Raw genomic sequence first — 17,445 nt, 5'->3', positions numbered from 1 at the left:
TCTGAACTACTCAAATGTTGTATTATGTTGTGCTCTAGTGGCTGGACTTTGCCAGAGGATATAACCCTGAAATCTGCTCAGAATTAATGATCATTTGCCTTGAATTCATGTGGTGGAGGCCTGTACTTTCAGAGCAGAGAGGCCCAGTTTTCTGTTCCCCAGGTCTGTGCACATGTGTCCAAGGACTGCAGTGGTACAGCTTAGCAATACAGCAGCAGCAGCTTCAGGCACAGCTGTAACCAACCAATACACTGGTTTTCAGTAACAAAGAGCCAAAGATATTCGATTGTGAGCAGACAGGCGTCTTTGTTTGGGGGCTCAATGTAAATCTATGTTTCAGGGGCCAGCCCTTCCCAGAATGTGAATAGCAAAAATACACGTTTAATCCTCAAGTCTTGGGCCTATATCTTCAAAAATAGGTACCTAATGTAAGGGTCCCAGAAAACATTTTCAAAAGCACACACCTGATTTAGAACCACAAGCCCAGACACCTACACAGGGTGGAATTGTGGGAAGGCACTGGAGGACTATCAGCTTGTGAGTGATTTAGCCTGCATCCCCACTGCAAAGTGAGGAGGTTACCAGCTGGAGAGAGCATGGCAACCGGGCTCTGGCCCAGCTAGTCCAGGGTTCAAAGTACCACTAAACGAGGGTGAGGGGATTTTGCATATGGACAGCAGAGGAGTTGGGGCAACAGCTGAGTAAGATTCTGGGTTAACTCTGCAGTAAAGATGTACCCCTAGACAAAACTAAGGAGCACAGTGGCTCATTGTTTCTTGAGGATACCCTGAATGCTACTGAGAGGGCTTTTGCATTGAAAAGTAAGAACACACCTCGTCATCGGCAATGAAAATCCCCCAGAGCAACAAAGGCAGGCTCCAGGTGGCAGGACCAATCCCCAACAATTTACAGGGAAAAAATCATAGAGTGGCTCAGCTTACTGCAGCACAAAGAACCCTTGGATGTTCCCCTAGGAGTCTTAGCAAAACACATGGGAGAATGCTGTGCCAGTGAGGTCACAGTAATTTGGTTGGAGCTTTGCAGTGTGACTGCACACACCCAGGGTAGGCTTATGTGGATGCTAGTCACCTGAGTTAATGTAATGAAAATGCACCGTAGATGTTTTCTGTTTTTCCTATAGGACAGACTCTTAGGAGTGGCTGTGACATATGACCTTGGTGCATAAAGCATGTTACACGTGTAATCTGTACTTTGGCTAAAATCATGTTCCTGTTCTGAAGTTCAGGTTGTATGTACTCTGGCACAGGGGTTGCTGTAATGCGGGTCTGACAGTTCATGGTATGTTTCTACTTTCACTGATTTGGCTCAGAAACATATTTAAGAAACTACTCATAAGCAAACCAGCTCCCATCAGTTCTTCTAAATCTAAACACTGGGCTGTGGGGTTTTAGATAGTGTTTTGGAAGCACATGCCATTGGGCCATCATCTTGCAAAAGCACAGGCCCCTATGCATGTCAGTTTACATCGAGTGAGAGCTTAGACACTTTGTTCATCTCAAAATATTTCTGATACTTCTGTGACAACTTTTTTTTAATTCCCAAAAGCTCATCAATCATTTTTGCAGTAAATCAGCATATCATCAACAGTTAATTTCACCCCACCCAAATGATCAAAGAGCTGCAACTTGTTTTGTGCACTTTGGGTACAGAGAATTCCTGAAGGAAAGTCATTTGAACATATAATAAAAAAAAAAAAAAAGCTGAAGGTGCAGTTTTGCACTTCCTCACTTGAGTTGGGTCTTTCAAAACCCTTAGCTTACATCTGTGACGTTCCCCTCTGGTGTTGTCTGGACCAGTGATCTGCTAGGTCACTCCAATCCTTGACTCTGGGAGCCAGCCTTACCCTGCTCTGCTGTGAGAACCCCCACTCCTGGGCCTCTAGCATGTAAGCTGCTCCTTGGATTGTGCAACCGAATGACACTAGCCAATATCTCTGGTCCCAGACACAACCCTAGGAACCTCCGTCTTGCAGTATCCAGTTATGCGCACTGGACGCTGCATGCTTATATGAGTTAATCAATTTAACAAAGAAATTGATATGTACCAGGCTTGTTATCCCAAGGGGAGTCCCTGACACACTTCAAACCAAACACACTGTTTCAGGTAGAATAAACAAACAGATTTATTAGCTACAAAGAATAATTTTAAGTGATTATAAGTCAAAACATAACAAGTTAGATTTGGTCAAATGAAATAAAAGCAAAATGCATTCTAAGCTGATATTAACACTTTCAGTGCCCTTACAAACTTAGATGCTTCTCACCACAGGCTGGCTGGATGCTCTTCTGCCAGGCTCTCCCCTTTGATCAGTGCTTCAGTCGCTTGGTGTGGTGTCTATAGACATAGATGGAAAAGAGAGGAAGAGCATGGCAAATGTCTCTCCCTTTTATCATGTCCTTTCTTCCCTCTTGGCTTTGCCCCCCCCCCCTTCAGAGTCAGGGAGCATTTACCTCATTGCAGTTCCAAACTGACCAAAGGAAGGGGGGTGACTCACTCAGAGTCTAACAGATCCTTTTGTTGTTGCCTAGGCCACATCCTTTGTTCCTGTGAGGCTGGGCTTGGTTTGTCCCATACATGCCCTGATGAGGTGTGAACTGCCTCTTTGTTCTTGGAGAGTTTTTGCCTGGGCTTGCTTTAAGCCATGAGGATACATTTGCAGCCTCATAACTATATACATGAAATTATAACCTATATCATCACTGTAACAATTACTATAACATCATTATAACAACCATGCTCAGTGCATCATGAGCCTTCTGAAGACACCCAACATGACAAACTTTGCATTGGATACCACACAATCATTTTATAAAGATGAACGTGGGTGTGTAGGGTGTTAACCCGAGGTACAGAGCATCACAACATCCATAACTAAAGATATGCTTGCATTTTGAATTTAAAATGTGTCCGAAATCCAGTGGTGAACCAAGGGCCACAGCCTCAGAGAAGGAGAGTTATTGCTTTGTGGTAGGCACTGATGACCTTTTTATTTGTGTGCAATGAGCCCATGTCATCCTCCATTCTCTGTTCCCAATAGCAGCAGGCTGGGTCCTAATCAGTCAAGGACTAGGTAAGGGCCCCTCCATTTAGGAGCTGGGAATAGAATCATAGAATATGAGGGTTGGAAGAGACCTGAGGAGGTCATCTAGTCCAATACCCTGCTCAAAGCAGGACCAACACCAACTAAATCATCCCAGCCAGGGCTTTGTCAAGCCGGGCCTTAAAAACCTTTAAGGATGGAGATTCCACCACCTCCCTAGGTAACCCATTCCAATGCTTCACCACCCTCCTAGTAAAATAGTGTTTCCTAATATCCAACTTAGACCTCTCCCAGTGCAACTTGAGACCATTGCTTCTTGTTCTGTCATCTGCCACCAAACCCAAGATAAAGGAACTGGAAGCACAGACTAAAGCAGATATGTTGCAGGGATTGTACTTGGTGGCTAAGTCATTACAGGCAGATTATTGCTTAAAATACCCCTTCCTTTTAAAACAGGGGTCAGCAACCTTTCAGAAGTGGTGTGCCGAGTCTTCATTTATACACTCAAATTTAAGGCTTTGCATGCCAGTAATACATTTTAACGTTTTGTAGAAGGTCTCTCTATAAGTCTATTTATTATATAACCAAACTACTGTTATATGTAAAGTAAACAAGGTTTTCAAAATATTTCAGAAGCTTTATTTAAAATTAAATTAAAATACAGATCTTATCAGTTTAGTGTAATCCTTGCCTTTGCTTTTCCGTGCTTAGTTTTCCAATGTCTGGCAGGTATTTGGGTACTTTAATCTGCACACAGGCTTCTGAGTGATCAGTTGTTAACCGGCTGGCAGGAGGTCAGTGGCTGGAACCCCAGATCGGCAACTGGGGTGAGTGGAGCTGGCGGCTGGTTGGCCTGAGCAGGGCCGGAGGCCTGGACCATGTCTGTCAGGGGGCCCGCGCTGGAACTCCAACCGGAAGTAAGGTGAGTGGGGCTGCGGCAGGGACCCCGGCTAACTAGGGGCCAGCAGCCAGAACCCCAGAGCAGCGACCGAGCGACTCAGCCTGGCCCCGCTCTGGGGTTTCGGCCGCTGGCTCCTGCCAGCTGAGGTCTCAGCCTGCTGCAGCCTGAGGTTCCTTCACCCAGGACGGCAGCGGGTGCTGAGTGGGACTGGCGGCGGGACCCCGGCATGCAGGAGCTGGTGACGGAAACCCCAGAGCGGCGGTCGGCTGAGCCGCTCAGCCCGCCGCCGCGTGCCATCAAAAATTGGCTCTCGTGCCACCTTTGGCATGCATGCCGTAGGTTGCCGACCCCTGTTTTAAAAATTCACTTGCTGATTGCAGGAAAAACAGAAGAATTACCTCCACACTTTCCTGTGTTTTGTTCTATAGGCTGGCCTGGTTTCAATGACTTCTACCCTTAAGGGAAAGGGTGAATTATCCCATTGTTTATTTATGAAATTCATGAGGTGGTGTACCTCAGTTTCCCTTCTTGTACAGCAGACCAGGTTTATAAAGGCCAAGGTTTACGTTTATTCACAGGTAATAGCTGAGAGGCAGCATTACCATGGGACCTTGGAACATTAAATTTGTTTGTAATTATCATTTTTAGCATGCTTAAAATCCCCCCCCCCCCAAAATCATACATGTTACACATTGTTACGGGGTTACTTACTAGCATTAAATTTATACTTATTAAAGTGACAGTTTGATTACTCAGAGCCATCCTAAGGCTCAATGTTTCTGACATTGCTTCTTTTGTAAATTCCACCCCTGCCTTTGCCGCAGAGGTAGGCTGTCTTTTAACTTTTTGTTCTTTTCCTGCAGTTCTTAGCAGCTATTTGTTACCAAAAAAAAAAAAAAAAGATCCAGACTCTCTCTTCATTCTCCTGGTTGTGGCAGCCCCAGCCATGGCCAGATTCCCTGATCCTTATTTAAAAAGATATTAAACTTGATCAAAACATGGAAGTACCCAAAGGGTTAAATTCTAAATACTAAAGCCAAATCACACTAGCTGCCATGTCTGGAAAAAGGGGTCTGTCAGTGTTGCAACTTTGAATGAGAGATTCAAATGGAGTTTTAGTGGCATTGTTTTTTTTATGTAAAAAACAAAACAAAGCCAATTTTTCTTAAACCTCCCAACAGGATTTTACAAACCATGAGTGTTGGTTTAGGTCCTTAAAACCTTACATAATTACCCAACATATTTACACACACAAAGTTCTCTTTCACCTAATATCCCTTGCACTGCTTTAATTATTTTACACAACTGTACCCAGATTGCATTCCCATCTTGTACAATCGGAGGCAGTCAAATTTTAATGGAAACCCCTTATATTACTTAGTGATTTTGATTAAATAGTCCAATAGTCAAATAATTTAGATTATATTGTTTCTCTAAATGCATTTTTTACAGACCATTTATGTGGAAAAAGGGTCAATTTCCCCACAGAATAGCTGTAAAGACTCCTGGGGACAAAACATAGTGGTGGCAGTAGCCACCTGACCCCTTGTATAATTTGTTTAAGTACCAGGGTACCACCCAACATGACTGTACCCAGTTGCACAAATAATTACATTTACATAACTGGGTTTTATTATCAAACCAAGAATTTCCTACTTATAACACCAAAACTGTTACTCTTTAACATTTCCACAACTCCCAACTGTTTACTTCCCTCTAAACTCTGTAGTACTAATTTGAGCAAAAACTACTTTTAACTCTTCACTCACTTTCTTTAAATCACTTACTTCAGCATTCAGTTCTTTAAGGTGGTGCATTTTGCCTGTAATGACTTAGCCACCAAGTACAATCCTTGCAACACAGCTGCTTTAGTCTGTGCTTCCAGTTCCTTTACCTTGGGTTTGTTCAAAAAGGCAGTAAAACATTTGTCTCCAGGGTCGCCAAAAATTTCAATGGAATATAGCAGACCTCTGTAATGCTTTATCCAAAAAAAAACCCATTTCACATAAGTATCTGAAGTACCCTCCATTAAAATGTTAGAAAAACAAAAATGTGAAAGGAGAGTAGGGTGGAAAGCAAGCAGTTAACCCTGTGAAGTTATTTTAAAGTACAGACTAACAGCAGCAAATTAAGCAAACTAAGGAGGAGGAGGAGAAGAAGAAGAAAAGGATATTGTTAGCTCTGAGCAAAGAGTAGGGCTCCCTAGGTTAAAAAAGTTGGGAAGCCTTACCCCTAGGGTTTTTTATCCTGGCTTGGAGAAGAAGGGGGGTTGTTTCCTGCTCTTGAAAACCCTGAATTTGTTCCCCCAGTGTCTGTTGCTTTTGTTTGCATGTCAGGTGGATTACAGGATTGCCCTTGCCTGCTGTAGTTAACTGTTTCTGGGCAACTCCATGTGTTAACCTGCTCGCTCTCAGTTTTTCATTTTTAACCTTTTTTTTCTTCATTTAGCAGGCCCAAATATACCTGCAGTGCACACACCTGGTCCCACCTGGTCTTACCCCGTACAATTTATTGTTATGTTCCGTTTTGGAGGGCCGTGAGTCTGTGGTCTTGGTACCACCTCTTTTGTATCCCATGGGAGGGGTAAAGAGTGAGGTTGTGTACTGGTCAAGGCCAGGCTTTTCCTTGGCTTCTATATTTCTTATACCTCACCCCCACCCCTCTTGTCCCTCCTAACTGCCTGCTTGACCTTGGCGTGAGAGAGGAGCCAGGCAGCCTTCCAGCGTATGCTCATATATTACACTCCCACCATACCCTGTAACACTTTTAACTCTATTCCTTATCTCTTTTCTCATTATACTAACAAACCCATCCAGCTGGGCAGAAGCAACACACGGTGTCTTTGTTCTTTATTCACACATATTAGTAAGGATATAAGAGTATCAAAAATCAAACCCAAAATACTATCTCAGGTTAACAAACAGGCCTATATACTAACAGCACCTATTAACTTTGTGGTGCTTGCTGTACATTTATGATTATTACACTGTGTTTGTCACTGAGCCTATGGGTTGTGAGTGTACAAGACCACTAGTTTCATTGCCTGCAGGCATTATATGCCATGCGTTGTGAACTAATAAAGATGACTAGTTTCCAAAATAAAGAGTTTTATTCAATAATGAAAACAAAAAATTTGAAGAACATAATAGTAAATACTTTTTAACTTCAAAAAATTTGGGAATCATTAATAAATAAAAAAGTGAAAGGAACATGGATGTCCATTGTACCTACACATTCATCAACCATCAGTGTAGGTGAAGTTGTGGTTGTCCATGCTATCCCCTGGTGTGGAGAGGCAGGGATAGGTGTGCATGCCCTGAGACTATGAGGAATGCTGGGGCTGGGGGGTAGGGAGGTGTTATGCTGCAGTTCTCCACTGACTGCAATGGCACTCGTGCCGGGATTCTTGAACCTGGAGGTCCATAAGAGGCTGCAGCTTATGCTCAAATAAATTTGTTAGTCTCTAAGCTGCCACAAGTACTCCTGTTCTTTTTGCGGATACAGACTAACACGGCTGCTACTCTGAAATCTGACACATTCCTAAGAAGCGCTAGGCACAGAACACTCCTGCAAACACATTCAAGAAGGGCAGTACCAGAACACCAAGAATGGTACAAGCACGCTCCCCGAAGATAACAGGGACATGCTGACCCCGCTTACAGATAAGGTCAGGATGATGGATAGAGATGTTTTAATCGAATCAACATGTACAAGGTGATGGGTGGTAGCTAACCACCTCAGAGGGGCAATACATAACTTGTTTGTATCGAGGTATAAAGTGGTATCTCAGAGGGAGTGCCATTGTCTAGCTGACGGGACAGTGGAAAGTCCCGCCACTGACTGAGCTGGTCCATTGTCACGGACATACATGTGTTAGTGTACTTGTAACCATTAAGCCAAGCCATTCTCACTGTGCTTTGTCGGCAATAAACCTGACCAAGTTCCTTCACTGAAAACCAAGTCTGTGGATTTATTAGGAAGTTCAGTCGGATCCTGCGGTACAGGCTGACTGGCCAGAGCCAATGCAGTGAGCAAGAGAGAACACATATGCAGCCAACATCTTACCACAACTACTAAAATTAGAGGCTTTTCTTGTAACCACACAGTGGATGCTCTGACTCCTCAGAGAAAATTGCCTTTACCAATTCCAGTTAGACAAATTGCATCCTGAAGGCATTTGGTCTCCACTCCACATAGAAGGCCTGACCCTGAACAGTATTGGCAGCATTTAGTATCTTGAAGAACTGGCCCCTAGTCTTTTATGGGCCAAGCAATTACTCATGTGTCTTTACATACAGAGCTAGAGTGTCTATAATGGAGACATAAATCCAGCCATAAACCAATGTTTTCAATGCAGTAAAAGCTGTTTTATCAGGCATGCTGGGGGAATGGGGGAGTGCCAGTAAGTGAAAAATGCTGGTTAACTTAGAGGGAGGGAGTTTGGGTGCAGGAGGGAGCTCAGGGCAGCGGGTTGGGGAATGGGAGGGGATGCTCGGTGCCAGATCTGGGGGGCACTCACCTCGGGCGGCTCCCCACAAACGGCGACCTGTCCGAGCTGCTCCTAGGTGGAAGTGCACTTAGTGGAAGCTGCTCCTAGGTGGAACACTAATGACAGGCCACCAACACCCCCCAGCACCCGCACACTAAATCCAACAACTGAAATTAGACCAGAGGCGACGTGTGTGTGTGTGTGTGGGGGGGGAGGGGGTATGCTGGGTCACACAACCCCCAAATTTCTGCCAGGATGGGAGTTGGGCCGACCGTGGCTGAAGGGATCTGCCTGGGAAAGTAATTCTTGTAATTTTTTTTAATCCTTGAGGTTGCCAGTTACTTCATATCAAAACTACGAAAGAGGAAGAAGGCAAAGTGAACACCAGAAAAGAAGAACCCTCTTCATATGTAAAGTGAATGTTTTCAAGTCATAAGATGCTCTTATGACAAATCACATGGCCAGGATTTCGCTCAGCCCAGGAGAGTTTATGACCTGTTAATCAGGCAGTGTGTTATGATGTACCATAGATCTCAGCTGCAACTAAAGGAACAAACTATAAAGGAGCCTAAAGTATTTTTTCATTAGGGAAATAGAAGCTGCAGCATTTGCATGTGGCAATAGAGTCACAGAGCTTAAGGCCAGAAAAGAAAATCACAGTGTCTCATCTGCCCTCCTGTATATGACAGGTAGCATTCCATGTTTTCAGTTTTTACCGATTTTTGCTGATAAATTACCATTTTTTTCATTGAAGGAGTTCAGTTTTTACTGATTTACACTGGTTTATCAATCCACTCAGTATTTTTTTGGGTACTTATTTTTGTTAAACACTAACACTTTACGTGATAGTTGTGTCCTACAGCTCTGGATTGAAGCAGTTCCACAGTGTCAAACACAGAACACACACACATGGTGGAGGTCGGAAAATCAAACATTGTTAATATTGCACAATGATTGGCTCTCGAGAAGATGCTGTCCGCCTATTTATTTGCTTCTGTTTAATGTGGCCCTGATTTGAAACAATCAATCCTCCACAGATAAAGCTATGTAATGCCCCCTATCCACCTGGTTACCGCCTTTGTGCCAATCTCTTTACTAGTTTGGATGGATAGGACTGGGTTCTTCTGGATCCCCACACAGCCAGGCCTGCCCTTTCTGTGGCTGGCTCCAGACTACCCCCAAAATGGCTTCTCCTCTCTCTAGGGCTCCCAGGGAAGGGCATCTCATTCTCTGTTGGTCAGACTTGCTCTTCTTCCCAGGCTTTCCCTTGTCAATCATTTCACTCTGCCCCTCCTCTGAGCAGGCACACTTGCAATCCTTCCCCAGACTAAGAGGGGCCCCTGTTGTTTTACATAGTGCCTCTCTTAGAATCATAGAATATTAGGGTTGGAAGAGACCTCAGGAGGTCATCTAGTCCAATCCCCTGCTCAAAGCAGGACCAATCCCCAACTAAAATATCCCTGCCAAGGCTTTGTCAAACCAGACCTTAAAAACCTCTAAGGATGGAGATTCCACCACCTCCCTATGTAACCCATTCCCGTGCTTCAAACCCGCCTAGTTATATAGTGTTTCCTAATATCCAACCTAGACCTCCCCCACTGCAACTTGAGACCATTGCTCCTTGTTCTGTCATCTGCCACCACTGAGAACAGCAGAGCTCCATCCTCTTTGGAACTCCCCTTCATGTAGTTGAAGGCTGCTATCAAATCCCCGCTCACTCTTATCTTCTGCAGTCTAAATAACCCCAGTTCCTTCAGCCTCTCCTCATAAGTCATGTGCCCCAGCCCTGTAATCATTTTTGTTGCCCTCTGCTGGACTCTCTCCAATTTGTCCACATCCCTTCTGTTGTGAGGGAACCAAAACTGGACACAGTACTCCAGGTGTGGCCTCACCAGTCTGAATAGAGGGGAATAATCACTTCCCTCGATCTGCTGGCAATGCTTCTACTAATACAGCCCAATATGCCGTTGGCCTTCTTGGCAACAAGGGCACACTTCTGACTCATATCCAGCTTCTTGTCCACTCTAACCCCAGGTCCTTTTCTGCAGAATAAATATTGCAAAAGAAATCCTTCAATCACATTGTTGTTACCATTTATGGCATTATCCTGGGGCACTCAGTTGCTTCTGGACATAGATAGCACAAGGGGTGAACTCCTATTGGGCAGCTATGTAATATTGCGATAGTGAGCAGCCGATGTTCGGGTATAAAGCCGGCTGGAGAGAGTATGTCCTATCTGCAGCAGCAGCTGGATAGGAAGGTGCATTGAGAGCTCCCAAGTGTCAGAAGCTGAAGCCAGAAGCCAAGGTAGAAATTGTTATTTGTTATTATGCTTTGTCTGGAAAGCTGATGAAAGCACCTAGAGAAGAATGACAGAGTGTTTGTGGGTTTAGTATGCATGGTTCACACGAGCTCACCACATCCCCTGAGATGATTCTGTAGGGAGGAGATGTTATTGATACCACCAGGCATGAGAGTGCACCTCCTGTATTTTGGGAAGGTGGTTTCTGAGAGCACAACTTCTGACAGGGGGAGACCACACCACATACTATAGGAACGGGAGAGAATATTTACTTTGTAGGAAGAGGTGGCAGATACTACAGGAATGAAGAAAAACTCTCTTTCCCTGCTTTGTGGCTGCTTCTAACTTACAGATACACACACAGCTCCTCAAAAATCAATTCGCAGCCCTTGTGTTTGCATCTAGTCTAGTCTTTGGGTGGTGGCTTCCATTTTTCCAGTGGTCATTAAACAAATGGGTATTTAACTGCTATGTTATTTAGCCTGAGTGAAAGGTGGATGCCATGCCCATAGCTTCAATGAGGTGTGTGACTGCCTGTAGATCAAAGACACGCTTGGTGGGAGCCACCCAACCTCCAGCATAATAGTATGTTATAGGCGAGAAATGCTCACAGTAAGGAAATGTCTGTTTGTGATCTTTAGTTCTTATGTTGAAGAAGAAGAAGAGCAACCTGCTTGTGCTGGGCTTTGTGCACATCAACATTAAAACATTTTCAACGGCCAATTGTCTCAATAAGATGGGGGTGGGGTGGGAGAGAGAGGGGGGATTGGCCACTGGAGATTTTTATGTGAATTCAGGTGACTTTTAGCTTTGCTTTACAATCCTTAAGTACTTAATCATCACGAAGAAGAACAAGGGAAGTATTAATATTCCTCTTGTACAGATGGGGAAACTAAGGCACAGAAGTTAACATGAAAAATTTCAGTTGAGTGCCTGAAGTTAGGCTCTTAAATCCATATTCTTGCAGCTTTATAACAGTCTAATCTTCACAGGTTTCCTGAATTGGGGCCAGTAGGAGGAGGCAGAAGAGCACACACTACAGGAGGTGAGTACATACTGCATGAATGTAACTGAGACAAAATAGGAATTTGGCTCATAGGAAATTGTAATAATTTGACATTTGTTTATGTCCCAAATTGGAAAAATATCAAAAATTTTCACAAAAGAATTTGTTTAGTAAATGTTGAAACATTTTGTTTCAAGTCAGTTTGACATTGAACTGCATTTGCTTATTGCCTCATGGGACAGGTAGTTTGGGGTACCTCATGCTTTCATTCTTCCCTATGGGGCAGGTTCCCTGCCAAGAATACATCTCCCTGATGCGCCATGTGGCTCTGTCAGAAGGGAGACCACAGTGCATCATGGGAATGTATTCTGGGGAAGGGTCCAGGTAATAGTTGAGAATGGGGGCACAAAGCACCTGAACTATGACTCCCATGAACCATTAAGGCACTCTAGGCGGAAGCGGTGTACTGTTGAACAGCCCGGAAATGAAACATTTTGTTTCGATTTCCCCCAAAAAATTCAGCAAAATTGAAAATTTCCCATTGAAAATTTAGATTTTTTAGAAATTGTCCAAAAATCATTTTAATAGAAAATGCCCAATCAGCTCTATGTACAATGGAGACCCTGGCCAGGCCCCATTCTCTGTCACGACCATCCACTTCTGGGCTCTTCGGCTCCCTTTCATCACACAACAGTGGAATTATGTCAGCTTTATACAGCTATAACCTGGTGCTCATCAGAGTTCCTATCCATAGGCAACGTTGCTAATTTATGTCAGAATAAATCAGCATAAATCCTTCTATTGTGTATGTAAGATTGCATTACATAGGTGGTGAATCTGCCGGGCTGGCTCCAGGCACCAGCTTGGCAAGCAGGTGCTTGGGGCAGCCACTCCGAGAGGGGGCGGCACGTCCAGCTATTTGGCGGCAATTCGGCGGACGGTTCCTCACGCCCGCTCGGACCTTCCGCCGAATTGCAGCCACAGATCGCGATCGCGGCTTTTTTTGGGCTGCTTGGGGTGGCCAAAACCCTGGAGCTGGCCCTGTGAATCTGGCCCAGTAAATGCAAACACTTTACACCAAAGCACTAGATTCTGCAGGCTCAAAATCCATTCTTCTTTCGCTCCCTGCTTTCATCATGACCCTGTCTCTCTTTCTCGATTCTCTCACATTCCTTCCCTTTCTCTCATCTTCTCTCTCTAGCTCTTCCCCCTTGCGCATAGCCCCTCTCTTCTTCTCCTGTGTTGTGTCCTCTCTCTTCAGTCCCCTTTCTCCCTGCTTCCCCATCCGTTCCCAGCCAACTCTTTCCCAAAATCCCAGAGGAGAAGAGATAGCAGCAGGGGGTATCTGTTAAAGGTACACTCCTCCCTCCTCCCCAGCATGTGGGAAATCAGGGGTGGGCAGTGTCTTTTTCTCTTCATCCAAAACTTCAGTCTGAAGGAGGAAAAGCCTTGTGGATATTGGGGTTTGCTCTGCCTCCCCTTCCCAGTCCCCGGTGGGAGGAGCCCTGAGATGGCCTCTCCACCTCTCGCTCATCAACATTTACTCAGAGCTCACAGGCATTTTCTGTCAATTTATATCCAGTGCTCAAAGTCTGGACGCAAACGCTGAACTTGATTTATGTGCTTGCTCACTCTCCCCCTCTTGTCTCCATGTGGAGAAACTTTTCTCAACCTGTGAACTGTGACCCCAAATTGGTTCACCAGAATGTACCAAAGAGTGGTGTGGGATGCCTGAGGGCAGAAGGGTCCAGTCCTGTCCCGGGGAGGTGGGGTTGCCCTGGGGGGTTGCAGAGCCTGTCCCAGTCACCTCACTGTTTCAGGGCTTTATACAGGCCCCTCTTGTTCCTGTTCAGCTGAGCCTGCTTCCAGTTAGTGGCCCCTTCGCAGCCTAAATCTCTCCCCTGCTCATGCTTAACTGGTTGATTGGACCTCTCAGGGCAAGTGTGGGGAATACAGCCCTTCACAGGCTCCTGCAGCTACGGTCCCATGGGCCTGACTGGACTTGGCTTCCTGCTCTGGGGTTGCTGTGCTGCTCTGCTTTGACCCAGGCACCCCTCTGTCATGAGGGGCCAATTTTCAGGGAGTGGGGCTGAGCCCCATGTGCCAGGTCACAATGCCACACACAAAAATACGGGAGTGGGTGGACTGGGCCCAATCTGAGCAGTACGGCATCCCCAGAGGTCACAATGCACTGAATGGGGAGCCAAGCCCAGCCACCCCACGGAACAGGAGTCACAGGAGCTGCTGCTATGGTGCTCACCATGTACTTGCTTAGTATTTATTACATCCATGTATATATTGTATATCGTGGGTGAGAAATATTTAGTAAGCCAGATGTGTTTGCACTAAGGTAGGGTTACCATACGTCCGGATTTTCCCGGACATGTCCGGCTTTTTGGGCCTCAAATCCCCGTCTGGGGGGAAATCCCCAAAAGCCGAACATTTGCGGGAAAATAGGGAGGTGCTGGGCCGGGGGCCGGGCCGGGGCCGGGCCGGGGCCGGCAGTGCTGGGCCGGGGGCTGGGGCCGGCAGTGCTGGGCCGGGGCTGGGGCCGGTGGTGCTGGGCCGGGGGCCGGGGCCGGTGGTGCTGGGCCAGGGGCCAGCAGTGCTGGGTCGGGGGCCGGGGGCCGGGGCCAGGGGCTGGGGCCGGGCCGGGGCCAGCAGTGCTGGGCCGGGGGCCGGGGCCGGGCCGGGGGCCGGCAGTGCTGGGCTGGGGGCTGGGGCCGGGCCGGGGGCCGGCAGTGCTGGGCCGGGGGCTGGGGCCGGGCGGGGGGCCGGCAGTGCTGGGCTGGGGGCTGGGGCCGGGGTTGCTGGCCTGGGGGTGCTCGGCCGGGGGCTGGCCCAGGGCCGGCAACCCAGGGCCCGAGCCGAGCCAGGCTGGAGTCGCTGGGGCTGGGACTGGGGCCGAGGCCGGGGCCAGCCGCCGGAGGGAGCAGACTGGGCTGCGCCTCCCCCCCCCCTTACTTGCTGCCTGCTTCAGGCTTCCCGCAAATCAAATGTTTGCGGGAAGCAGGGGAGGGGGCGGAGTTGGGGTGGGGACTTTCGGGAAGGGGTGGAGTTGGGGCGTGGGCGTGAGCGGGGTGGGGGCAGGGCCGGGGCCCTGTGAAGTGTCCTCTTTTTGGACACTCAAAATATGGTAACCCTACACTAAGGCTATTTACTGGGTTGTGACCTGTGAGCTTCCCTGAAAAGGAAGAGAAATTTGCTTCATGCTCTGAGAACTTTACAGAGATGAGAGCTGGTCAAAAAGTATTTGGAAAGAAAATTTTTCTGTTAGAAAATGCTGATTCATTGAAATCAACGCATTCTGCAGGAATGTGCTGTTTTTGATGAAATTTGAAACAAAGCTTTTCAGTGAGCTGTAAAAATTCTGGTTCAGTCTTACTGGAATCATAGAAGCGTAGTACTGGATGGGATCTCAATAGGTCATCTAGTCCAGTCCCCTGCACTCAAGTCAGGATAAAGTAGTAACTAAACTATTCCTGACCGGTTTTAGTCTAACCTGTTCTTAAAAACCTTGGGTGACGGTTGAATCCACAACTTCCCCAGGTAATTAACCATCCTGACAGTTAGGAAGCTTTTCCTAATGTCCAACCTAAACCTCCCTTCCTGCAATTTAAGCCCATTGCTTCTTGTCTTCTCCTTAGCGGTTAATAAGAACAATTTTTCACTCTTTTCCTTGTAACAACCTTTTATGTCCTTGAAAACGATTATCATGTCCCCCCTCCGTTTTCCTTTCTCCAGACTAAACAAACCCAATTTTTTCTATCTTCCCTCATAGGTCACATTTCTAGACCTGTGATAATTTTTGTTGCTCTTCTCTGGACTTTTTTGAATTTGTCTACATCTTTCCTGAAACATGGCGCCCAGTATGCTCCAGCTGAAGCGCAGGTCTTTGCAACACTCTGGTTGCCACAGTTTTGTAGCTGTTTGATCTCTAATTTGAAATGTATTATATATTAATTTTAATTATATTATAGAAAGGAGGTCAACTGCCACCCCAGCACCTGCTTGTGGCCAGGAGTGCCTCTGCAGTGCCTTGTTTTCCCCTTTTTCTGGGCTCCTTCAGCAAACTCCACACAGTCTCTCTTTCAACACAACCCTTTCGGGGACTCTGTCTTTTTATTAGCATTATTAACTTAACAAATTTCTCAAAACAAACACAAAAGAAATCCTCCCCGCAGGCTTAAGCTGGGCACAGCCCCTCTTCCCTGAGGTATTGTCCTTTCCTTGGGGACCACTGCATCCAGTAGGACAAGCCACCCTGTTATAATTATATGATACCAGCTACCAAACATAGTAGCAGTTACCACTTTTATTGCTTTTATTTTATATTATAATTTTAAAATATTCTACCCTAATTCAATAGAAAATAAAATAATATAAAAATAATATATTAAACAGTCAAAATTGGAAAGAAAAAATTCAATTTTATCAAAACAAAACATTTCCATTGACGCAGACTGCAATTCTTCATAGGCTGTGGAGTTGCAGGTTGGGAGCAGGCAATAGACCCTGGAGTAAGCTGGTGGGGGAAAAGACCCTACTCTTATTCCCGCTGGCTAAACGTTTGAGGAAGGAGTTTGCTCTATACATTTGCCCATGCTCCCACACATTATGTTCAATCGTTTCTGTATTTATCTGTTGTTTCAAATGATGCTAATTTCCTGATTTTTCATCCCAGCACAGAGAGTCTCCACTGAGTAGGGGCTGCCTCCCAAGCTGTGACTCTCTGTTCTCTCTCCACAGCTTCTCAGTCACTGCTTCTGCTCCAAGAACCAATCGCAAAGATCCTGCCACACCCACCAAAATGAATGGGATCATCATTTATGAGCATATAAACTTCCATGGTAAATCCAAAGAATTCACTTGTGACATCGCTGACTTGAAGCCCGTAGGGTGGGACCACTGTGTCTCCTCTGTAAAGGTCACTGGCCAACCCTGGGTGGCCTATGAGCATCCTAATTATTCAGGCAAGTTCCTGGTGTTTGAGGAAGGTGAATACAACTTTGTTGGTAAAGATATGAATGACAAGATCAGTTCTCTCAAGCTGATTACTGAAAACCTGAAGAATCCCAAGATCACCCTGTATGAACATGCCAACTATGAAGGGGAGATCAAGGTGGTAACAGAAGCAACTAGTCTGAGCAAGGGATCTTTCAATGACCGAGTGTCTTCCCATAAGGTACAGAGCGGTGCCTGGCTATTGTGTGAACATGAGGATGGAAGCGGCTTGAATTATGTTGCCCGGAAAGATGAACAGCTTCTAAACTATGAATCGATCGATTTCAATGACAAGCTTTCATTTTTGCGTCCCCTGAGAGCTGGCTTGTGCTAGTTCCGAAGAGCTGCAGAGCCTGCCAACCTAGGGTGCCATTGATCGGCTGAGCCCCTACAGGGAGGTGCAGGGTTAGAGCTCTGCACATGCTTGCACTTCATTGCTCCACACACCACAGAATCAGTGAATTTGGGAAAGCGCTGCTCATCCTGTGCATTGCTTTATAACCTGGTATCCTGCTGTTTGTCCCCCAAGGCCGTGCCAGAACTTCTTCCCGGACCGCACCCTCCCAGTCTCTTTCACGCTCTCCCTGATCGGCAGCTTCATCTGGGGTGTTCCCTCCCTCCCAGATCCTTCACACAGCTCTAACTAGGAGGCTTATTCAGGGATCTGCTGCCCCCTGTCTGC

General features: G+C 46.2%; 1 protein-coding gene across 1 annotated transcript; it reads left to right on the top strand.

Moving 5' to 3' along the window:
- The first annotated feature begins 10,572 nt into the window (after positions 1 to 10,572).
- On the top strand, positions 10,573 to 17,097 carry LOC128833981 (epidermal differentiation-specific protein-like). The gene is made up of 3 exons (XM_054022384.1): positions 10,573 to 10,758; positions 11,746 to 11,798; positions 16,509 to 17,097. Exon 3 carries the CDS (start codon positions 16,570 to 16,572, stop codon positions 17,095 to 17,097), a length of 528 nt encoding a protein of 175 aa, XP_053878359.1. The 5' UTR covers positions 10,573 to 10,758; positions 11,746 to 11,798; positions 16,509 to 16,569.
- The last annotated feature ends 348 nt before the right edge of the window (positions 17,098 to 17,445 follow it).

Source organism: Malaclemys terrapin, chromosome 1 (genome assembly GCF_027887155.1).
Source record: "Malaclemys terrapin pileata isolate rMalTer1 chromosome 1, rMalTer1.hap1, whole genome shotgun sequence".
Lineage (NCBI taxonomy): Eukaryota > Metazoa > Chordata > Testudines > Emydidae > Malaclemys > Malaclemys terrapin.
Note: the sequence above shows the minus strand (reverse complement) of the source record. Positions and strands in the feature narration are given on the sequence as shown.